The sequence below is a fragment of the Vipera berus genome (genome assembly GCF_964194415.1).
Source record: "Vipera berus genome assembly, chromosome: 16".
NCBI classification, from domain to species: domain Eukaryota; kingdom Metazoa; phylum Chordata; class Lepidosauria; order Squamata; family Viperidae; genus Vipera; species Vipera berus.
Window position 1 is genome coordinate 8,129,493 of NC_138219.1, and position 24,630 is coordinate 8,154,122.

Sequence of the window (24,630 nt, forward strand, 5' to 3'; positions counted from 1 at the left end):
CACACTCCCCCCCCCCAGTGCAGCCCCAGAAGCAGATCTCCCAGGCATCTTTCCACGGGGTTGCTAGGCAACCCGATGCTTGGGAAAGCCCGCCCAGGAGACAGGGCGGAGGGGTGAGACCGCCAAGCCATGCCTCCGCTGCCCCCCCCTTTTTCCTTCTGCAAAAAAAGAGAGAATTCCCATCTCAAGGGAAGCGGAATAAAGCAGAGGCCGGGAGGTGGGCGGGGGAGGGAGGAAATGGGGCTGGGGGAAGAGCTCCCCCAAGCCCTGTTAGGGCTGGGGGGGGGAAAAGACCTCGGGGGGGGCCACCCCCAGGATTCCCAGAGCTCATCCAAACAGTCCCCCCTGGCTTTCCCACCTGCGCTTGTGTGAGAATGGCGGAGGGGATGCAAGATCTGGCTAGCTTTGCCAAAGGACACCCCCCCATCCCCACCCCCCCCCCACAGCAGGGGTTCTGCCCCCAAGCCCAGCCACTACGCGGCCCATAATCCTCCCCTCCTGGCCCAGCCCACCGCTTTTAGGATCCCACCAATCCCATCTCCTCATTCCGGCCTCCGAAGGCAGCGTTAGTCACCTTGGAAAGATCGACCAGCGTGTTGGCTTGATCGCTCAGCTTCCGCTGTTCCATCTTCACGCTCCTCAACCTAGAAAAATCGTGAAAATAACTAACAACAACAATGACAATAGAGTTGGAAGGGACCCTGGAGGTCTTCTAGTCCAACTCCCTGTCCAGGCATTTCAGAAAGACCCTCCCTGTCATTCCCTCTCCCGCCATCTGTCCTGGGCCCAACACTCTCTTCTTGCCTCTGCTTGGAACAACCTCACCGAGGACTAGAATCCTGCCCAGGCTCCCTTTTGGGAGGAAACATACAGGTAGTCTTGCATTTATGATCACTACTGGGCCTAATATTTCTGTGGCTAAGTGAGAGATTTGTGAAGCGAGTTGCAAGTCGAGGTCTATATTCTATATTCTGTATTCTATTTTATAATCTATTCTATTCTATAATTCTATAATAATTCTATGATTCTATTCCACCCCACTCAAACAATGGAAGGTTGCAAAAGGGGAATCCAGGGATCACCGCAACTGTCACGAATAGGAGTCGCCCTCTGAATTTTGATCACGTGGCCCTGGGGGAGCTGCGACGGTCACCACTACGAAAACCCGTCGTAAGTTGCTTTTTTCCCCAGGGCCGTTGTAATTCCGAACAGTCGCTAAACGAATCGAGATAGTATCTGTACAAGGCGACACTTCAGCTCAACGGCTCTTTGCAGAAGCCATTTTTTTTTGTGTGTGGGGGGGGAAAGCTGGAAATTAGCCGGTTTCCACCCACCCTGCAGCCCCCCCCCCCAGGAGACGTACTGGTGGATGGCTTGGAGGAATTTCCTCTGATGCTTCCGGATTTTGCCGTGATCGATCTTCTTCAATAGTTTGGTGTTTTTGTAAATCAGCCAGGTTTCCCGAAGGACGTTGGCCGCCGCATTCTTGATCTGCCCGAGGAAACACAAACCCAAAATCTCCAATCCCCTTTCTTCGCCTCGGGAGGGAACTCCAGCTTTCTTCCCAAGCAACCTGGTGGATGTTCTAGAATCGAGACTACAACTCCCATCAGCCCCAGCCAGGACAAAGAGAAGGTGTCCCTCCTAATCTCCGAGGGATAATTCAGAAGAAGTGGGGAAAATAAAATGGCCCGGCAATAAAACGGCAAAAGCTAAACTCTCCTGGCATGAAATGGGATAGCTTGACATCTCTGTTAAAAAATTTTAAAAAAAATCCTGGTTAGTTTGTTTTGGGGGGGGGATGTTGGTTTACCCAGGTTAATTTTTGTCTAAGGCAATAACTACGTTTGGTGTTTGGTGCCAATAAATCACAACGTATCGAGAGCAGGAAGGAATCTTAGCCCAGTGTTTTTAGCAAATTCAACATGGCTGGACTTCAAGCCCCAGAATTCCCCGGTCAACAAGTCCACCTATCATTAAAGCATGCGGGCTGGGGAATTCTGGGAGTTGAAGTCCATTTACCTTAAAGCATGTTGCTGGGGAATTCTGGGAGTTGAAGTCCACCCACTTGAAACTTGCCAAGGTTGAGAAAAGCTGCTCGGGAAATCCCTTTATTCACCCAGATGCCTCTGTGCAAAAATCTGGCTAACCAACAATTTAAGAGATCCTTCTACCAAAAATTTGGGGTGGGGGAGAAATAGGAAAAAGCAAGAGGGAAAAGGGGAAATCCAAACCCCCCCTCTCTGCCTCACCCCCTTTCCTCTCGCTGTGACATCAGCAGCAATTCGGGGGGGGCGGGGAGAAACTGCACGAGATTCGAAACTCTGGTTCAAAACAAATGGATGAAAAGGTGAATATAATGCTCCCGGATTGTAGCTAGCAAATGTCTGGAACAATATATGAAGCCTGCAGGCTTTGGGGAAACAAATTATTCCTCTTTTCTGCCTTTCGGTGAGCAGCCGAAGCTAGGAAAACGTGACACGGCAGAGCAAAATAAGTAGGTAAATAAATAAAAATAGAGTAATTTGTGAACAAAAACAGGCTCCGGATGAGTTCACCTCCTCTGGAAAAAGCATGATTTCTGAGTCAGGTGCCCACAAGGGGAGGGGGAAAAAAAACACAACACCACGTTTGAATCTTGCTTAGAAAATCTCTCTCTCTCTCTCAAAAAAACAAAAAACCCCTCAGATATCCCTCTGCCTCTTTGGCTTCTAAATCAATTCCCTCTCCAATTAAAAGAACAATTTCTCTTCAATCCAACTCCTTTAAGGCCCTCCAAGCTCCCCCTGTACGGTTGAGAACCAGGGAGCCCATTTAACGAAGGCTGCTGAAAGGCAGACAAAAAAATAAATTAAAATGGATAAGCTCAGAGGCAAGGCAGCTGCTTGGCGGACGGTGGAGTCAAAGTAAAAATACGATTAAAAATAAAGGCGCTTTTTAAAAATCCCCTTTTTGGGGAGCATCCGCTCAGCTTGGGACAGGGGTCTCCGGAATTTGGGGGCTCGCTGGAATCTGTAGAAGTGTTTGGGTTTTTCGTTTTTTTTTGTTTTGCAAACTCCTCCACAAAATGGGAGCTGTGCAACGAGAAGGTTTGTCCATTCATCAAACCTGCAGGTTCAAGAAAATTGTGTGGTATTTTTTTTGTTCCTGCCTCCTCCAGATTCCCGCGGTTCCGAGTTTTTTCTTCGGATTTTTATTTTATTAGTAGTATTAGTATTTGCAAGGGTCCAAAGCAAAACCTGGGTGGGTTGTTTTTTTTTTCTTCTTTTAATTCCTACAATGCTCAGAGGCTCATGCAGGGCTGAGAGGTGGGTTTTTTTTGGAAATAATAATTTATATATAATTTTTATACACACACACACACACACACACAGACACACACAAACACACACACACATATATAAACTGCTTTGGCTTTTGTGTTGCAAAACTCCCGTTTCTCACCTGCCCGAGCAAGGGCTGGACTAGAAGACCTCCAAGGTCCCTTCCAACTCTTGTTATTCTGGCTTTAGGGAGCAAAGTTCCATGTCCAAGGTAGTCTACCTCACAGCTGGTCTTTCACTAAGCTTGCCTTTCGGGGTGTGGGGGATGAATCTGCAACTCATCCAGCAGCAGGTGGGTGTTCAGTGTCTAAGCTAGCTAGAAAGGCTGTCTGAATTGGCTGGCACTACAAATTCCATCAGCCCCTGCCGGCAAGGCCTGCAACAAATGAGGAAGCTGTTCTGGAAGGAATTTTCCATTTCAACGTTTGGTCAGAAGCGAAGGGGATTCTTCCCAACGTTCAGCGTTGCCTTCACTGTTCCCTGTTTGACCAAGATGGTGACTTGGGATTTTACACTGGCCAAACTGTGGTTTAATCCTGGTCTGGGGCACCAACCAGAAGGTGGCTCAAATCCCATGGCTTGCTAGGACTTGCCAAGCATAGCAGCCAACCGGCTATACCCCAAGGCCCACCACATCACATCCAAGCCACCTTATCCTAGCTTGTTAAGCTTCCATTAAAGACATCATTGTTGGGTTAGTTCCCTTCGCTGAACCGGAACTCATTTGCGCCAGGTTGAAACTGCTTAATTGAATTATTTTTGCTTTTAATTGTTGCCCTCGGCAACATTCTGTTTCACCAATATTTGTTTTTACGGACGATTGCTTTTCTCAAAACTGTTTTTAATGGGAGCTTGTTGTATTATTTATTGACTGTGGCTCCTCGGGTCCCATCGGGAGGAAAAAGCAGTTTGAAACGAAAACAAATATTAATAAGTCATAAGGTATGCCCCACTGGGGAGCCGGGAAAGTGAACGCAGGAATGCACGCAAAGTTGTGCTTCCCTCTATTAATTGCAACCTGAAAAAAAAAACACCAGAGCCTAATAAAGGCTCTAGTCCTCAAGGTTTTTAATCCAAAATCAAGGAGCATTGCAATCATTGTGACAAATGATTGTTTATATCCCTAAGGACATCCAAAGCAAACATTTACAATATTTGCATTGTGGAATGGAAGGAAGAAATATATATCACTTAATGCAGTATTTCTCAAGGGTGTTGAATGTAAGACCTTCCCAAGCCAGACTGCTTTAAGAGGGGTGGGCATCAACTCCCAGAATTCCCCAGCCAGCATTAAGTTGGGCGGACTTCAACTCCCAGAATTCCCCAGCCAGACTGCTTTAAGAGGGGTGGGCATCAACTCCCAGAATTCCCCAGCCAGCATTAAGTTGGGCGGACTTCAACTCCCAGAATTCCCCAGCCAGACTGCTTTAAGAGGGGTGGGCATCAACTCCCAGAATTCCCCAGCCAGCATTAAGTTGGGCGGACTTCAACTCCCAGAATTCCCCAGCCAGACTGCTTTAAGAGGGGTGGGCATCAACTTCCAGAATTCCCCAGCCAGCATTAAGTTGGGCGGACTTCAACTCCCAGAATTCCCAAGCCAGACTGCTTTAAGAGGGGTGGGCATCAACTCCCAGAATTCCCCAGCCAGCATGTTGGCCGAGCAATTCTGGGAGTTGAAGTCCATACCCATCTTAAAGATGCCACGTTAATGTTAGCAACAATCCAAGATGAAAACATTATTTGTCCAGCAAACTGAGCTTACCCGCTTGGTGAGTTGTGTGTCCATCATGAAGTTGTGGACGTGTTTCTCAGCCTTGGTGAGTTCCAGCTTTCGGGCCACCACAGCCACCACCAGGGCAGTGCAACCAGCTCCCTAGAAGGTGGGGTGGGGGGAAGTCCAAAATTCAGAATCAGCTCTGAAATCAGTGCCTGACCTGTTTGACAATATCTTTTCCATCATGGCCTATTTCCTCTGCATACAGGGATCCATTTTTATCCCAGAAATCCCCACCTCATCAACATATTTTGCTGCTTCTCCAGCAAAAAGAGGGACCCATTTTTCCCAGAATTCGCCTTGCTCATAAATATATTCTCCACTCTTGGCTGTTTCCTCTGGATACAGGGAGCCACCGAAGGGATTGCATCTACTCAAAGCCAATTTCCGGCGATTATTCATTCCTGGTGCTCCCCATAGTTCAATTCCCCCCCCTTTTTTTTGGACAATCCAGTTGTGCAGCTTTACATGGGCACAGACAGGATAACAATTTAAAAACCTTCTCCCTAAAATCATAATTTTGACAACCCGCTCCATCTCCCTCCGTTTTTTTGGGGGGGTGGAATTTCTTCCCCCTCCCCCCCAGAAAATTGTGCCTTTGTTGCAACAACACACCTCTGTGTGCCTCTCCTCCTCTCCCATCCCTAGCCAGCCAGCCAGGCCCGGGTTTAATTAGAATTTTTTTAAAAAAAGAGAGAGAGATTAGCAGATAAAATCATGCAATCAAGACTTGGAAAAGGGATTATCTTCCCGTCCGCTGTCCGTGGTGCTGAAAAGCCACCCGAGCTTTTTTTTTAATCTCTCTCTCTCTCTCTCTCTCTCTCTCTCTCTCTCTCTCTCTCTCTCTCTCTCTCTCTGGTTGGGCCTTTTTTTCTTTTTGCACCCCCTTTCTATCCCTCCGGATCAATTTCCTAAAAAAGAAAAAGAAAAAAAAAGGAACTATGAGAGTCCTGCCCTCCAGAGCTGAAATCCTTGACCGGAATTGACAATCCAGGCTGATCCGTATTTTGTCTTCCCGATTACAGGACACCCCCCCCTTCCCGTTTCAAGGTTTCCACCAGAAGCCTCCCACGCTAGGCCTCCCGTAACCCATATTTCTTTTTGCAGAATGACACTCCAGGGTGGAGAAAAACTCTCCGTGGGTTGATCCTTGGCTGCTTATTGAAAAGGGCTTATTTATCGTTGCTTTTTCTGCCGTTCCTAGAGAAAGCCTTCCTTACGGGTTGAGGTCCGTATTGTTCCGTTTATTCCTGCCAATTCAACCTAACCAGGGTGAAGGGTGCGAGGTGTGGACAAGGTCGGCTCCTGAGCCCGCAGAATCAGAAGCCAAGGGAAGAATAGGCCGATAATCCCATTTATCCAGGATTGGTCTAGTGGGGAAGGCATCAGGCTAGAAAAAGTGAGATGCTGGGTTCAAATGTCACCTTAGCCATGAAAGCCGGCCGGGTGACTTTAAGCCAATCACCAGGAGATGGTGAGTTCTAGTTCTCCCTTAGGCATGAAAGTCAGCTGGGTGTCTTTGGGCCAATCACCAGGAGACAGTGAATTCTAGTTCTCTCTTAGGCATGAAAGCCAGCTGGGTGTCTTTGGGCCCATCACCAGGAGACGGTGAGTTCTAGTCCCGCCTTAGGCATGGAAGCATCCCTTTAGGCACGTTTCTCTAATATAGACTGCCCCTGAATGGGGAGGTTTTACTGCTATCACAGACCAAATGCGCACAGAGAATGGCAGCCTCTTTCCAGACCTTCCCCACCCGCCCTGGTGTCTTGGAAGCCCTTAAGTCACGCATGTGTTCCTCAACCTTCCCCAGCTTCCCCCCCCCCCCGCCCTCCCAACACGCTAGCTAGCGTGCAAAGACCAATCACCTCTGCCGGGAAAACCTAGCACAATGCCATCAATCTTCCAGCCTCGGCACCGAGCCACGGAAACACACAGCTGAGAAAATGAGCCTCAAACGAGCAAGGGGAGGTTGTGTTTGGGAACGCACGACGGTTCAGTACGTGCACGGGTGTGTGTGTGGGTGTTTCTAAGTGTGACAGACAAACGTGCGTCCAAGCCACAGCTTTGCCCAGGTGCAATTCTGCATTAAAACCCAGGCCGCACACCGAAATCAGCTGCAAACAACTGCAAAAAAAAATTTTTTTAAAGCGTTTTGTTCCCGAGGGAATCCATAGAAAGAGGACGGGGTCTCTCTCTCTCTCTATCTCTCTCTCTCTCTCTCTGTGTGTGTGTGTGTGTTTGTGTGTGTGTGTGTGTGTGTGTGTGTCCCACTCCCCTTGCCTTCTTGGCAAGGAACTGGCTGAGCTCATCTTTATCCAAACAATTATCTCCCTGTCAAGATTGCCTGGGGCCAGGAACAGCACAGGGTCTGAAATGACACCAACCTTCACACAATCTCTTTAAGGCTGTCTGTGGGCTGGAGGCAGAATCTTAAAAATTCCTGGAAGAATTCCCCACCCTCATATACCGCTAGTCCTTGGCTTATGATCGATTGTAGGGGGGAAGGAGAAAGGGAAGGAAGAGGGAGGGAGGGAAGGGTGGAAGAAGGAAGGAAGTAACGGAGGGAGGGAGGGAAGAAGGAGAAGGAAGGAAGGAAGGAAGGAAGGAAGGAAGGAAGGAAGGAAGGAAGGAAGGAAGGAAGGAAGGAAGGAAGGAAGGAAAGGTATAGCAGGGGGTTAGACTAGAAGACCTCCAAGGTCCCTTACAACTCTTATTTTGTTAACTTGATTGCTCCATGATTCTGCTCTTTCTTTCTTTCTTTCTTTCTTTCTTTCTTTCTTTCTTTCTTTCTTTCTTTCTTTCTTTTTCTCTTTCTTTCTTTCTCTTTCTTTCGTTCTTTCTTTCTTTTTCTTTCTTTCTTTCTTTCTTTCTTTTTCTCTTTCTTTCTTTTTCTTTCTTTCTTTCTTTCTTTCTTTCTTTCTTTCTTTCTTTCTTTCTTTCTTTCTTTCTTTCTTTCTTTCTCTGTTTCTCTCTGTTCCTTCCTTCTTCCCTCCCTTTCTTCCTCCTCCATCACTGGAGGTTTTCAAGAAGAGACTGGACAGCCCTTTGTCTGAAACGGTCTAGGCAGGTCTCCTGCTTGAGCAGGTGGCTAGACTAGAGGACCTCTAAGGACCCTCCCAACTCTCTGATTCTGGGATTGTGTGTGTGTGTGTGTGTGTGTGTGTGTGTGTGTTACCAGGGTTGGACTGCAGTTGATGAGATAAAGGACACCCACCCACCCCTCCCGATTCACGGTGCTTGTTTACAGCTCAGGTTTCTTCCCATGCTCTCCCAGCCTTCCACGCAATCTCTGGCCCCCCTTTTTCAAGGGGGAGGGGGGGGATTGAGACGTGTGGACATGCTTCACACGGTACACGTCAACTCCAGGCTGTGTCTTTTAAAATGAAAGTCTTCCCCACCCCCATCCTCCCCTCCTCTGGAGATTAAAACCAAAACCTGTCTGAGCATAACAGATTCTGTAATTAACAGATCTGATCTCCATTCTGGAGCCTCCTTGTAAAAAAAACAAAAAACTAATTTGCACGGACGCTTCGTGTCCCAGCCTTCTCCCCCCCCCCCCATCTCTCTCTCACACACACACACATACACACTAACACGGCAACCGCCTTGCAGTTTAATATGTAAAAGGGGTGCTTGGGGGTTTTTCCCCCCAAAAAAGAGCCATTTTGTGTTTGTTTGTTTTAAAAAAAAGGAAGGAAGGAAGGAAGGAAGGAAGGAAGGAAGGAAGGAAGGAAGGAAGGAAAGAAAATTCTTAGAAGTGAAGGCAAGGAGTCAACGCTTTAAAAATAATAACAACAACAAAAAGAACAAAGATCAAACAATGCCATTTTTTAAAGCTTGGCTCAAATGGAGAGAAATGGGGTGGGGCAGAAACAGCGCTGAACGACAGCAGGGGGGGAAAAGTAACTTGTGACCCATTCTCCCACTTTATGATCGTCCTAGCATGATCAGGTTCTGGGTGCTTGGCAACCTGTGTGTATTTGTAGTGTGTGTTTGTGTGTGTGTGTGTAGTCACCTGGTCACCATTTATGACCTTCACAGGGAGTTTGCAACAAGCCAGGTCAATGAGGGAAGCCAAATTTGCTTAACCATGGTAAAAAGAGGTCATAAAATGGGACGTGACTCACTTAGTAACATGGCTCAGCAATGGATAGAAGTTTGGGTCCCAATTGTGCTCGTAAGCTGAGGAATATGGGTAGTTGGGAAACTCTTGTGCAAAGGGAACGGAATCTCAGCTGGTTAGCCATCACATTTTTCACTTAATGTGGCAGTAAACGCTAAACCACACTCTTGGCTGTTGTTCGCGCGCGCACAGAGACTCAAGTTGGCTGACAAAGTCATCCTATCACGCTCTCCTCGCCAGGACAAACCCAGCCAGAATAACACAGTTGGAAGGGAACCTGGAGGTCATCTAGTCCAACCCACTGCCTGAGAAAGCGACCCTGTAACATTTCAGGGAAGTGGATGTCCAGTCTCTTCTTGAAAACTTCCAGTGGTGAGGGAGGGAGGGAGGGAGGGAGGGAGGGAGGAAGGAAAGAAAGGAAGAAAGAAGAAAGGAAGGAAAGGAGGAAGGACAGGAAGGAAGAAGGGAGGGAGGGAGGGAGAAAGAGAAGGGAGGGAGGAGATAGAAGATAGAAAAGAGAGATTGAGAGAGAAGAGAGAAGAGAGAGAGAGATGGATGGATGGATGGATGGATGGATGGATACATGGAATTATATGACAGAACGTGGGTGGAGAGAGGAGGAACTGGACAGATAAGACAGATGGACAGATAGATAGACAAGAGGGAGGGAGAGAGATTGCAGCGCACCCGCTGGGCTCTGAGTTCTAAACCTCCTCCTTCCTAGCCGATTCCCTCTGCTCGGGAAATCTTCGCCATCCCTTTGGCAAGGCCAAAGCACTTTGCTAAGCACATCTGATTTGTGCTTTAGATTGTAAGCCGCCCTGAGTCTTCGGAGAAGGGCGGGATATAAATGGGAATAATAATAATAATAAAAAAAGGCCACCAGTTCCCCACTTGAGGAAGATCAGCCAAGCAATTATTTCGATTTCTTTTGCAATCCCCATTTATCCCGCCCAGCCCTCTTCCCAGGAGGCAACACCAATCAAGACCGCTCCCCAAGTAAAAGATAAATGAACCAAAGATGGCACAGAAAAGAACATTTTTTAAAAAAAAAAAAGAAAGAAAGAAAGAAAGAAAAGAAAAGAAAAGAAGAAAAGAAAAGAAAAGAAAAAAGAAAAGAAAAGAAACCAAGCAGTGTTGCTTAACCCAGATGGGTGGACAGGCTGTTGCAGACGGACCCCAGCTGGAGTGGGGAATCAGGGCAGGGGGAACATCTGGATCTGCTCTGGATTGACAGGGATCAGTGTCGAAACTCAGTTGTTCCACATCCTGTTTCTCACAAGGGCCTGCCAGCATTTTTGGGGAAAAAACCAAAACCAAAAACCCAGGTTGGCCAGGAGGAAGGAAAGATGTATTTAAGAGGTAGACTGCTCTTATACAGGGAGGCTTTATTTTTAGGGAACATAGCCAGGAAGCCGGCTCGGTGACTTTGGGCCAATCACCAGGCGACGGTGAGTTCTAGTCCCGCCTAAAGGCTTGATGTCTGAAGGGGCCATGGGAAAATCCTTCCTTCCTTCCTTCCTTCCTTCCTTCCTTCCTTCCTTCCTTCCTTCCTTCCTTCCTTCCTTCCTTCCTTCCTTTTCTTGCCTTTCTTTCTTTTTCTTTCTTTCTCTTTTCTTTTCTTTCTTACCACCCATCTCGCTCTGTCCCTCATTTTTTCCTTTTCAGTACGATTCCAAATTGAAACGCACAAGAAGCAGACATTCCCAGAGAGACACCCCCCCCCCAAAAGACAAGATAGTTTACTGTTTGGGATTTGCAGCCTCCCATGCGGGTGACAGGACCCTTCTGTGGTTTGCACAGACTCGAACCCAGTCAAAAGTGCAAACCTGGTTTAAAGCAAGCCAGTTCCCAAAACAGAAATAGTAATTACGTCAGTCAACTTGGATATATACATATATATATATAAAGCAGGGAAATCATCAGGGATCACCGTGTGGTGCCCTTTTCTGTTTTAAAATTCATAGCGGAAAAGAGCCGTAAGGATTTCTTGCTGGCCAAAAAAAAAAAACTGACCAGGACCCGGTCTGTCCTCGGCTGGGAAGTGTCAACTGCAGCTAGTCCACCACTCACCACTTTTCATTTAGTGACCTTTTTTTGAAGTTACAACAGCACTGGAAAAAAAGGACCTTTTTTCACACTTACGACCGTCGTGAAATGGGGGCAAAGCTCGCTTTACAACTCACTTAACAATTTTGGGCTCAGTCGCGGTCATAAGTCAAGGACTCCCTGTACAAATTTTCCCCCAATCTGTGCGCAACCGCTTTGCACCCTTCCCCAAAATTGGGAGGGTGGAAAAAATCCAATCCATGGGAAGCCCCAGAGCTCATTTATTTATTATTTGTTTGTTTTCAATAAAAAAGGAGATTTTTCATGCCTTACCATGATCCCCGTGAGCAGACAGACCCCTTTCCCACAGTAGGTGTGGGGCACCATATCGCCGTAGCCGATGGAGAGGAAGGTGATGGAAATCAGCCACATGGCGCCCAGGAAACTGCTGGTCACGTCTTGCTGGTCGTGGTACCTGCCGAAGAAACGCAGGTTGCTGGGGTGAAATGACACAGCCACAATCAGGGGGCACCGAAATGATTGTCATGGATTGGGATCCAGCTGGAGGAGCATTTCTCAAGCTTGGCCACTGGAAAACAGGTGGACTTCCAACACCCAGAATCCCCCAACCAGCCTGCTTTAAGATGGATGGACTTCAATGCCCAGAATCCCCCAGCCAGCATGCTTTGAGATGGATGGACTTCAACGCCCAGAATTCCCCAGCCAGCAGGCAGGCAGGCAGGCAGAGGAATTCTGGGATTTGAAGTCCACATATCTTAAAGCAAGCTGGCTGGGGAATTCTGGGAGTTGAAGTCCATATTTCTGGCTGGGGATTTCTGGGAGTTGAAGTCCACCCGTCTTAAAGCATACTGCTTGGGGGATTCCGGGAGGTGAAGTCCATACTTCTTGCTATGGAATTCTGGGAGTTGAAGTCGACCTGTGCTAAAGCCTGCTGGCTGGGGAATTCTGGGAGTTGTAGTCCACCCATCTTCGAGTTGCAGAGGTTGACAAACAGTGGTCTGGACACACTAGCATCCGCAGAACACAAGTGAAAAATCCCAAGGACGTTTGCTAATTTAGACTAGCCAGGTTGTTGTCTCCCATCGTCGCAACATCTGTCCGAGAGTGGGCCTGTTTCTCCCCCCCGCCACACCCTGTTTTTTACACTTCTGAATATGACACCAAAGCCCTTGAAATGAAAATAATCTCCTTTATCTGGGAAATTTTCTGCAAGCCCCAACCTCCATCCTCTGGGATTATCTTGCTCAGTTTTCTGTCTTTTGCTGGCTTGGTGAGCCTGGTTAATGACTATTGATTGATCTCTCTCTTCAGCCAAAAGGAAAGGTTAGATTCCGGTTCGGGTTCTTTGCAGGCCCCTGAAAAACAGCTTCATTATGCATTGCACAGATCTATAATTTATTATTTTTATTTTTTTTCCAGAGGCAGGATTAGAGCTTGGCTTCTGCAGCCCAACATCTGTGAGCCAAATCAGAATGTCCTAGTCTGGAAGCAAAGATTTACTCAATCATGAGAGGTTAATAAAGAATTCATGCTTTAAGAGGGCGTCAGTTCCCAGAATCCCCCCCCCAACAATCCAACCTGCCTTAAGATGGAAAAAGTTTCAACGAGCGGAATTCCACAGCCAGCATGCTTTACAATGGCTGGACGTCAATTCCCAGGATTCCCCAACACAGTGAAGCCAAGAAGAACGACCCCTGCTGCTTCTCAGAAGGGAAAACACAAAAGACCTTTCTGAGCTTGTATGAGAAAGTTTACTTTCCTGCGCCAGGCTAAGTTTCTAGTCCCTATGACTTGTGAAGGAGAAAAGGACAGGGAGGACGGCTCCAGACACCAACCCATTTGCAGAAGGGGGCTAGGGGCTCCCTGCAAGGGGCCTTTTGTCCTCTCCTCCCTCCGGTTCAATTTTTCCCCTGTTGTTGAAACAGATGGGAAGCTTTTAGGCCTGAAATGATTCTCTGAATTATGTGGGGATTGATACGGTATTTAATTTTATTTTTTGCAAAGCTAAGACAAGAGGTGGGGTGGAGGGATAACCCACTTCCCTTCCCCCCCCAGCCTTTGCAATTTTTATTTTATTCAAACAATTCAAATGGAAAATTCCAGAAGACAAAAAATAAAATTGAGCAGAGGCAAAACCAAACTAGACAAAAAAAAACATTTTTTTTAAAAAAAAGTCTGGGTTTAGTTATTTTTCCCCCCTTTTGGGATAACCCAATTTCCAAATATTTAGCCCGTTTTTTCACACTCTGGGGAGTCCCGGAAAGTGTGAAAAGCAACCGGGTGTGTCCCTCTTGACAGCGCAAACACGCACACACTGCTTTCCCCATCTCTTCACACCCATGACTAATGCTGTGGTGTGCACACACACAAACACACACACAAAACACAACAGCCAGGGAAGGTTTGCCGAGGAAAAGGAAGATTTGCAGGAAGCTGACTTCTCACCATCCCCCCCCCCCGTTTCCTTGATTTGGCTAATTTTGCACCCAGAGCCCTTCAGGAGGCAGGTGGCTTGGCTGGCTCTCTCTTCCCCGGTTGTTTGGGAGTCCCGCCTACACCCCACATGGATATCACCTCCCAGCACGGCCACGAGCACCTCATCAAGAGAAGACGCCACCAAAAGAATGTGCGGGCTGTGTGTCAAAGTGTGTGTGTGTGTCACACATGCCTCTTTTTCAGCAGCTAGAATTTTCCCAGATAAGGCCAGCCCATCGGGAGATGACAAAGAAGGTGAAAGGCATATATATATATATATATATATATATATATATATATATATATATATATATATATATATATATATATATATATAGAGAGAGAGAGAGAGAGAGAGAGAGAGAGAGAGAGAGAGATGAGAGAGAGATGGATGCATGGATAGTAGGTGGACGGATAGATAGATGGATGATGGAGATAGATAGATGATAGATAGATAGATAGATAGATAGATAGATAGATAGATAGATAGACAGACATAGAAAGATAGAAGCTAAAGATGATGAAAGATAGATAGATAGATAGAGAGAGAGAGAGAGAGAGAGAGATATGGATCCCTCTAATCTCCCAGAGAGAACCAGGATCTGAATTCAATCAGGATCCACCGATCCCTCCTTCCTCCTCCCTCCTTTCTTCCCCAACAGACCGATTTCACGGCAGATGATCCCAAGTTACTCTTCGAGATACGACCGTATTGGAGCCGGGCCTTGCGACCCTCAGCCGCGCCCGTCCTTAAGCAGCTCCTCCCTTCCCCGCCCCTGCTTCCCACGGCCTTTCTCCTGGCGGTGGCCAAGCGAGCGCCGCGGCCCTTAACCGCCGCCCGCCGGGGGGTCCTACCTCTCACAAACCCGGACGGTCCAGGCAGCGATGATCCAGAGGGAGATGCTGAAGACCAGGAGCACGGTACCGGGGCAGATGGTCATCAGGGTCTTCATGACGAAGCGGGTGTTGAAGTTGATCTTGTTCAGCGCCCCGATGCTGCGCGACGAGGCGTCGGTGAAGAGTTTGCTGTGCAGCAGCATCACCCGGGCGATCAGGTAGAGGCGCAGGAACATGGGGATGGACAGGATGATGTCCACGTCGGCTTCCGCGCGGGAAGGCGTGTAGGAGAAAGCCAGCCGGGCGGTCCAGAAAAACTTGTATTCGCCCGGGATGGGGTGCACAGCGCAAACCACCATCTCCAGGCTGATGTACAGGATGCGTTCGTACGTCATGGCGATCCGCCAGTCATCGGCCCCATTGTCGATCACAAAGAGCTAGCCGGGGGAAAGCGGGGTGGGGGGTGGGTAGGGGGTTTAGAAAAAACAAAAAAAACGAAAATCCGTTCAGAGCCAAGTTCCTAGTCCTCAAGAAACACCCCCACACCCCGCTCACTTTCCCTTCTCTTCAGCAACCCGCTCGCTTTCCCGTCTCTTTTTCGTAGTCGTCGAGAAACCCGCTCCCTTTCCTAACTAAATCCTCGGTTTGCGGCGATTCGCTCAGCGTGACCGTTCGGAGTTAACAGTGGCGCGGGGAGGAAGGAAAGAGAAAAAAGAAGGGACTTTCCCACTTAAGAACCGCGGCAGCCTTCCCCGATGGTCGCACAAGTCAAATTCGGACACTTGGCACACGGGCTCCTATTTATGACGGTCGCAGCGTCCTGGGATGGTGGGATTTTCCCCCTTCTGACGAGCCAAGTCCATGGGGGGGAAGCCAGATTTGCTTAACGACCAGGTTACTGGCTTAACAGCTGCAGGGGTTCCCTTTAACAACGGTGGCAAGAAAGTTCATGAAAGGGGGTTTCACCACATCTCGCTTAGCAACAGAAATTTTGGGCTTGTCAGTGTAAGTCGAGGACTAGCTGTCTTAACACCTTTTCAATGCCCTGTTTTGTCAACCGCCCCTGCCTTTCCAGTTTTGTTCCCTTTGGAACTTTCTTTCCATCCCCTCCAGAGCCAGTGAAATCAATGATCACCCCTTGGTGCCCTTTCCTTTTAACATTCAAGTGGAAAAGAGCCGTAAAGATTTCTTGCTGGCAACAAAACAGACCAGGATCCGGCCTGTTCTTGGCTGGAAAGTGGCAATTATTGGCACATTGGTTGGTTTGTTTTTTTTGCTGGCAAATAAAGGAAAAAAGATATTTTTTTAAGGGTCTGAACATGTCTGACGATTTTGGAGAATAAAGACACAGCACACGAAAGAGGGCTTTGAGCAGGGACAGGCAGCAAGTAATTATCATTAAAATAGCTGTGTCCCCCTCTCTAAATGACTCAACAAAAGAAAGAAAACAACAACAACAACAACAACCCAGAAGTTTTCCGTGTAAAGCTAAATGATGCAGCCTAACTCTCCTTTTAAAAGTTGTTTTTCAAGTCTTTATCAACTTTCTCCACTCAATGTTCAGGCTAGAAATCCAGAGTCGATCCAGATGTTTCCCTTCTCAGTTAAGAGACTGACTAAGATGACCGGTTGTGGCTTGTCCATTCCAGAGAAGGAGACATCTGGCTGGGACAAAGCCAGATGTTGCAAGAGGCAAGACTCAGAAAGCTTTTTGGCTTTGCACGTTCTGGGAGAAGGAGGGATGAAGGAATTTAATCAGCATTTTCCCACCATTTTTCTGTGTGCATGTTTTTACTGCAAAGCTCTGCTTTTTTTTTTCTGGCGCATTCGTGCACACCGGATTTATTGCACAACCTGGCCAAATCTGCCTCTCCTTCCTGCATCGTCTGGCTGGGATTTTTTTCCTAGCTTGTTTTAAAGGATCTGGACCTCTTCTCGGGAGGAGAGGAATCCACGGGCCAGGGGTCAGCCAGAAGCTCAACAGGGCAACATGGTGATGATTAAGTCCTGAACTCAGAGACAACCTCTGCTCTTTGGCAGCCAGCCTTGCACCACTACTGCAAATAAGGAAGGAAAACATAGAGATAGATAGATGATAGATAGATAGATAGATAGATAGATAGATAGATAGATAGATAGATATAAAGGTAAAGGTTCCCCCGCACATGGGTGCTAGTCGTTTCCGACTCTAGGGGCCGGTGCTCATCTCCGTTTCAAAGCCGAAGAGCCAGCGCTTGTCTGAGGACGTCTCCGTGGTCATGTGGCCGGCATGACTAGACGCCAAAGGCGCACAGAACGCCGTTACCTTCCCACCGGAGTGGTCCCTATTTTTCTACTTGCATTTTTACGTGCTTTCGAACTGCTAGGTTGGCAGAAGCTGGGACGAGTAACAGGCGCTCACTCTGTTACACGGCACTCGGGATTCGACCCGCCAAACTGCCAACCTTCTGATCGACAAGCTCAGCGTCCTAACCCACTGAGCCACCGCGTCCCTTAGATAGATATATAGATAGATAATAAAATAAAATAAAATAAAAATAATAAAATAAAAGTGTTGAGAACTGCTGGCAGAATCCCCTTCCTTCTATTTCAACGGAATCCAACTCAAAGCAAAAAGCTTGAATGAAATCAGGATTGGTTTGAGATGCCTGAGAATGAAAGTCACACTGAAACGATGCTCCTGTAACCATGGAGACCCACAGCGGTGGGATGCTGGTGGTGCTACAGAGCCAATGGATCTCCCCAGGGCTTGTTTGGGGGGGGGGGTTTCATCTAGACTGAGAAATCCTCTTCGAAGGAAAAGTTAAATAAGAGAGAGGAGGAAGGGATAGATAGATGGATGGATGGATGGATAGATAGATAGATAGATAGATAGATAGATAGATAGATAGATAGATAGATAGATAGATAGATAGAATCTCCGTGCAATCTCTCATATTAAAAACAAAATCGAAACAGCCTGGCTGAACCGTCCCTCGCTCTGCTGAAGCCTGAAAAGAAGAAATCAAAGCAAACATTATTCAAATATCAGATTGCGTCTTAAATACCTGGATTTCCCGGGTGTGATACGCAATAATCAGGCCCAGTAAAATTGCAGTGGAGAAGCTAATGAGACACTTCAAGGCCAGGGAGAACATGGACCCCTGCAAAGAAGAGAAATATAATTAAGTTGTGAACGTACACAACTACACACATACACACACACACTTAAAATTAAATGTATTTTATTCATTCTCTGCACAGGTGATACAGCTGACCCCCTTCGAAAAATAAGATTTAGATGGATGGATTGTTCCCCCCCCAGTGGTCCAGTCGCCACCCAACCTCTTAAAATAATTCAGGTAAATCCTCGACTTAGGCACTACTCATTTAGTGACCTTCTTAGGACCCTTTTTCTGCCCTTACGAAAAAGGGTCACGCGATCAAAATTCAGACACTTGGCAGTTGACTCGTATTTATGACGGTCGCAGTATCCTGTGAGGGGGGGGGAATCCTGTGATCCTCTTTTGGAACATCCTGACACTGGGGAAGCCGGATTTACTTAACAACCATGTGGGTTAACAACTGCAGCGATTCCCTTAACAGCAAAGTTCGTGAAAGGGGGCCAAATTCACCACATGTCTCGCTTAGCAACAGAAATTGTATCGCAAGTCGAGGACTAGTTCTCTAACTCCCTTTCAACACCCTGTTTTGTCAACCGCTCCTGCCTTTCTGGTTTCGTTCCCTCTGGAACTTTCTTTCCAGCCAGTGAAATCAGTGATCACCCCTTGGTGCCCTTTCCTTTTAAAATCCAAACAGAAAAGAGCCGTACAGATTTCTTGCTGGCAACAAAACAGACCCAGGCCAGAAATGGTACAAAGCTGACTTAAATTTCTCACTGAGCCACAGAAATTTTGGGCCTGCGGTCGTAAGTCAAGGACTACAAAGTTGGAAACTGCACCTCTCACTCACAAAGCAACTTCCTAACCGTGTGAACTAACACAACTGCAGTGATTCCTTTAGCGACCGTGGCAAGGAAGGTCGTAAACCGGGGGGAAACTCATGGAACGAAATGTCTCGCTAAGCAATGGAAATCGGCTCAACTGTGGTCGTAAGTTGAGGCCCAGGTTTATTATTTTTCCGCTGGAACATTACCACACAGACTTCCAGAAGTTCCCCTAACTAGTTCTAAAAATCAAAGTGATGGAAGTCGGGGTAACCTTTAGCGAAACGAAAGAATAAAAAAAGATTTATAATCGGAATGAAAATTTCCCTCAGGAATTAGAAGAATAGATCTGAGGTAATTTTTTCCACACTGACCATCGATTTCTCTGTGCTGGAAAAACAGAAGAAGAAAAAAAAATATCCCTCTGGAGAGGTATTTCCGATTTTTCCAGGACAACAACAAAAAGTGAAAAAGACATAAATCTCACTAATTTGAGCCTCCCTCAGAGACAAAATCCATTGTCTCCGTGAAGTAAACCCAGTTTTTTATTAGCATTATTATTTCTGATGTTTTCTGTCTGTAACCTGGGTTGAAAAAGGAAGATTTTTGTCTCGCCACGGGCAAGTGGGGCGAGGAACAGGGATGAAAATCAAATTCTGAGGGAGCAAAGCTGCCTAGCTGGATAACTTTGACATCTGATCTATTAATTCACCAAAAATGCCAGTCTTTCCCCTCGCGGACCTCAGAGATCATTTAGTCCAGCCCCCAAATGGGTGGTTAAGGCAATGGGGTTTCTTTCGTGAGGGCTGAGTTGGCAAGAGGCCAACCCATCTGCTGGGCATTGCAAATCACGATCAACGGCTCAGTACGAGGCCCCAAAAGAGCCCCACTGTAGAGCCGACTCAACAAACTATCATTGACGGAAAACCTGGCTTACAGTGCCAGGCTATTGAGGCAAAGCCAGAGTTGGCAAGATTGCCAATCACACTCAACGGCTCAACACGAGGCCCCCAAAGAGATGATCATAGAGCTGACTCAACAAACTACCATCGACGGAAAACCCGGTTCAGAGGGCCTTTTTATCGGATGCCAGCTTGACGGGAAAAGAATAAGATTCCCTCGAACCCATGCCAAACTGTGGTTCCCTAGCTGGGGTCAACAAACAAACCCTCTTCCTTCCGGTTTGGGAATCTAGGATCGATGCTGGCGATTGATTTTGCTAAAAAGCAGCCTTGGGAACAAACCAGCTTCTAGCCAGGACTTTCCCAAATCAATTAGGACAAGAGCCAGATCTGCCTGCAGCCGGCTGGCCCCGTGCCATAGCTGCCCGCGCCGCAGGAAGGGGATTCTTCCCTCGCCCTGGGCGCACCTGTTACAACTCCCATCTCCGCCACCCACGCAAGGGGATTCCTGCCAAACGAACCTTGTGTGTGTCTGTGTGTGTGCGCGCGCGTGTGTGTGTAACACAATAGAGCTGACCCACAAGGGTAGGAAAGGAGGGGTGGGGATAATTCAGGATTATTAATAGCTTGGGTGTTTACTTCTAATCATAAAGCAGGCAGCTTCAGAACAGAGCAGGGATTTTCAATTCTGGCATCTTCAAGGTCTGCTCCCAGAATTCCCCAGCCAGCACTCATCTTCAAGTTCACTAGGATGCTGGCTGGGGGATTCTGGGAGTTGAGGTCCACCCATCTTAAAGGATGCTGAATGGGGAATTCTGGGAGTTGAAGTCCACCCTTCTTAAAGGATGCTGGCTGGGGGATTCTGGGAGTTAAAGTCCACCTGTCTTAAAGGATGCTGGCTGGGAGATTCTGGGAGTTGAAGTCCACCCCTCTTAAAGCTGCCAAGGTTGAGAAAGGCTGGCTTAGCAATTAATTTAATATAATTCATCCTCAAGTCCAGAAAGATTTTCTCCCAGTTCCAGATGCTTTCGAGAAAACAAACAAGGGGCGTCCTTACCTGCCCCAAACCCCCTTCCACTGGCTAATGCTACTCACTCAAAAGCTGGCTGAATTGTGGCTGGGTGAGTAAACCATCATTGGGGGATTGCATCACAAAATGGATGGGAGGACACCTGCAGTCGGAAACCACCGGCTTTCCCCGGCTTTCGTGCCAGGCTGGATGAATTATTTGTTAACCGCCCAGAGAGACACGCAAGTCAGATGGGCAGTCAAGAAATGTGATAAATAAAGAAGTAGAAATTTATCAGCCATGCCCAGACATCTCCGGTGGGCGAGATTTGGCCGGAGAAACGCAAAAAAAACCAAAACCCTGCAGGCGGAAAGGAAGCCGAGATTGGACAGGTCTCGTGTGCCAATTCCTCAGACTCCACGATATGAAAGAAAGAAAGAAAGAAAGAAAGAAAGAAAGAAAGAAAGAAAGAAAGAAAGAAAGAAAGAAAGAAAGAAAGAAAGAAAGAAAGAAAGAAAGAAAGAAAGAAAGATGTTGAGACTCTGGAAAGAGTGCGGAGAAGAGCAACAAAGAGGATCAGGGGACGGGAGGCTAAAACATACCAAGAAGAACGGCGGCAGGAATTGGGGTCGTCTCGTTTAATGAAAAGAAGGACTTGGGGAGGGACGTGATGGCAGTCTTTCCATATTTGAGGGGCTGCCCCAAAGAAGAGGGGGGGGGGGTCAACTATTCTCCAGAGCCCCAGAGGGCAGGAGAAGAAGCAACGGATGGAAACTCATCAAGGAGAGAAGCAACCTGGAATTAAGCAGAAACTTCCTGACAGTGAAGACAAATTAACCAGTGGAACTCCTTGCCTCCAGAAGTTGTGAGTGCTCCATCACTAGAAGAGTGCTCCAGGGGGTATGTCAACTTCTGCTGGGGGGGGTGCCTGCAAGGAAGCCTGGCCAAGAGACAGAGACAAGGACAGCCCCTCCCACTTTACTCAGCCCCACCAGCTGGCAATATCCTAAATACGCGCAACAGGTGGGGATAACCCAGGTTAACATACCTGGATGCTGGCAGCCAGGGGCCCGAATTCATGCCCTCTTTTTGCCCCTTTTTCAAGCAGAGAGGCAGAACTCCAGCTGGGGGGGGGGAAAAAAACCCTTCCCTTTCCTCTCTCCCAGAGCCAAACAGAATTTGTAAAATTACTCATCAGCCATTTTGTGTGTGTGTGTGTGTCAGGTGGGGGCCACGGAAGAAACCAAGTGTTTGGAATGGGGAGGGGGGAAGTCAGGTAGAAAAATGTTATTTATTCACCCTGGGGAAGCTGAATTGGCCTCCTTTTCCTTCTATTCTCTCTCCACCCCCACCCCGCTTATCCAACAACTGTAATCCATCACCTTGGAGATGGCAGGGAAATAGTTAGCTTGCCTGGGGGGGGGAAGTGTAGGGGGGGAGAGCAAGAGAGTTGGGGAGCCAAAGGCAAAGGGGGTGTGGAGTCTATTCTTCTCATTCACTCCATTTATTCCCACATCAGCCAAGACAGACAAAGTTGGTTTGGTTTGTGGGGAATCACCCCATGTCCAACCTTTGGGGTGGGGTGGGAGGAGGATCCGCTAAGAGAGGGGAGCAAAGAGGGGAGGGCAGATTTGGCTCTCCCCCCTCCACATCCAACTCCAGAAAGAGGTACGGAAGGGGGGGGAAAGGAAGAGGGAGAGTTGAGGCCCCTTCCCCAAGCAGACAGGGGTCTTTAGGATAGAGGCATGCTTGAGAGAGGCCCACCTGACAGGTTGGCCCCCCCACACCCCTCTACTTTGGAAAGAGATCAAAGCGAGAGAAGCCCCCTTTAGGAAGTCCTCAACTTGGTAAAGAGAAATGGTGGAGAGAAGGAAGAGGTGAGGCGGACCCAGCCAGCCAGCCACCCGCCCTGAGGACCCTTCCCCAAACAGCCAGGCCTCTGCCCAAGCGGGGAGCACTTTGGAGAGCCCCCACAACTGGCTGCCAGCCCCTCTGCCACCGCTCAACTTGGGAAAGATATAGGGAAGAGGAGGAGGAGGAGGAACAGGAGAAAGAGACTCCATGGACACCGAGGGCCCTTCCCCAAACAGCCAGACCCTGATCCGAGTGGGGCGCACTTTAGGAAGCCCCCCCCACTGGTTGGTCCCCAGAGTGACGAACCCCCCCACCCATCCTTCTCTCAACTTTGGAAAGAGGTATGGGGAGGAGGAGGAGAGCGGGACCCACTGAGGTTAAGGCCCCTGCCCCAAGCACTTTGGTGCGCTTTGGGGGGACCCCGCCAAGTGCCTGCCACCCCTCCCGCAGCGACCCCCGTGCCCCTCTCAACTTCGGAAAGAGGTATGGGGCAGAGGAGGAAGAGGACGGCCAAACCCACCGAGGTCCTTAAAGTCCCTTCCCTAAGCAACCAGCCAGCCCCCTATCCAAACGGGGTGCGCTTTGGGGAACCCCGCCAAGTGTCTGCCACCCCCCTTCCCCCAGCCACCCCCGTGCCCCTCTCAACTTCGGAAAGAGAGACGAGGAAGAGGAGGCCCAAACCCCCCCCCCGAGGTTCAAGACCCTTCCCCAAGAAGCCAGCCAGCCAGTCAGCCCCCCGCTATCCGAGTCCGGCGCGCTCTGGAGCGCACTTTGGGGGAGTCCCCCTTCCTCCCGCCCCCTACCTTGGAGTAGAGCCCCCAGGAGAGCTCCGTCTCGATGACCATCACCACGATGCCGAACATGCCGAAGATGAGCGCGTAATCGCTCAGCCGCTTGCGCTTCTCGAAGAGGGCGCGCCGGTGGCCCAGGCGGTAGCCGATGTTCTGGTTCTTGCGCTTGGGCGCCTTGGCGAGGGGCGGCCCGGGGACGCCGGCAGCGGAGGAAGAGGAGGCCGAGCCGGCCGAGGGAGGGGGCGCCTTGCGAGCCGGACCCTCGCCGGCGTTGGCGTGCAGGAGCCCGGCCGGCGAGTGGTTGTCCTCCCGGGAGATGACGATCTCCGGCGGCGGAGGCGCCGAGCCGGCCGCCAGCAGTTGCAGCGGCTGAGCCTCGTCGGGGCCGGCGGGCGGAGGCGCGGGCGCCGGGTTGGCGTCGAGCAGGTTCCGACGGGAGGCGCTGAGCCGGCTGAGCGGCTTCATGACGCCGCCGCTGTATTTGCACGAGCTCATGGCGATCTCCGTGAAGGGGTTGCTGTCCCGACGGTGCGCCAGCGGGCTCGCCTGACGGTGCTTGGCCGCCCCGCCGCCGCCGCCGCTGGAGCTGGGCGAGTGGCCCGGAGCCCCCCAGCCGGGCTCCCCGCTGACGTTGGGCTGGCTGCCGTGGCGGGAAGCCGGCCGGAGGGCGGCCACGGCGGGGGGAGCGCGCAGGGGACCCCCGGAGGCCGCCCCCGGCGGGGCCGGCGGGGCCAGGGGAGCCAGGCTGGCGGGCGCGGCCACCTCGCCCCCGCCCGAGTCTTGGAAGGGCGCCGGGGGCTCCATCCTCCTCCTCCTCCTCTTCCTCCTCCTCCTCCTCCGCCCGGCCCCTGCCCCGGCTCAGCGCGCTGCCCGCCCCAGCGCAGGGGCATCCAAGCGCGCCCCGCGGCTGCCCAGCCTGGGCTGGGGCTGGGGCTGGGGCGGGTGGCGGCGGCGGCTGCAGCCGAGCTGCCAGCGGGCGCGACTGGCAAATCCTTGGCACGCTCGCCGCTCGGGAACGCGCGCCCGGCCAAGCCCCCCTGCCCTGGGCGCGCGCTCATTGGCTGGCCGCGGCGGCGGCGGGGGGGGTGACATCACAGCTCCCCCCTCCCCCGATGGGGTGGGGGCGGGGGGTGGGAGAGAGAGAGAGAGAGAGAGAAGGTGAGGAGGCGCCCCCTCCCCAAAGCCGCCCGCCAGGACTGCGCCTGTGCGCGCTCCGGATTCGTAGGCTGCCTTTCTCTCTCTCTCTCTCTCTCTCTCTGCGCCCCCCCCCAACTTCTCCCCCCCCTCTACGGCTCTGCTTCATTCATTCGGCTTGGAAAATGCCCTGCCTGGCTCCGCCTCCCGCCCCCGCCCAGCCCCACCCGGGACCGGGAGGCGTGGAGTGGCCGGGCGGCAGGTGGGCGGCAGCAACAGGTGATGCTACGTGCCTGGCTTGGGAAAAGGGGGGTTTGGGGGTGGTGAGGAGGCTTTCCTGGTTGGATGGCCGGCACCAAGTCTCTCGAGGCTGGGGAACGAGAGAGGAGCCGTTGCGGCCCCCCCCCCGCGTT

The 24,630-nt window shown here is 49.9% G+C and overlaps 1 protein-coding gene across 1 annotated transcript in view; it reads right to left on the reverse strand.

The window, feature by feature from the left end:
- KCNN3 (potassium calcium-activated channel subfamily N member 3) overlaps positions 1–23,593 on the reverse strand; it is a 26,973-nt gene extending 3,380 nt beyond the window's left edge. The window contains exons 1-7 of the mRNA XM_081340291.1: positions 23,096–23,593; positions 17,650–17,745; positions 14,621–15,039; positions 11,603–11,744; positions 5,086–5,196; positions 1,364–1,491; positions 575–644 (exon numbers count right to left, since the gene is read on the reverse strand). Of these exons, the coding sequence (XP_081196417.1) occupies positions 575–644; positions 1,364–1,491; positions 5,086–5,196; positions 11,603–11,744; positions 14,621–15,039; positions 17,650–17,745; positions 23,096–23,578 (1,449 nt within the window). The 5' untranslated portion in view covers positions 23,579–23,593. The remainder of the gene's footprint in view (positions 1–574; positions 645–1,363; positions 1,492–5,085; positions 5,197–11,602; positions 11,745–14,620; positions 15,040–17,649; positions 17,746–23,095) is intronic.
- Between the last annotated feature and the right edge of the window lie 1,037 nt (positions 23,594–24,630).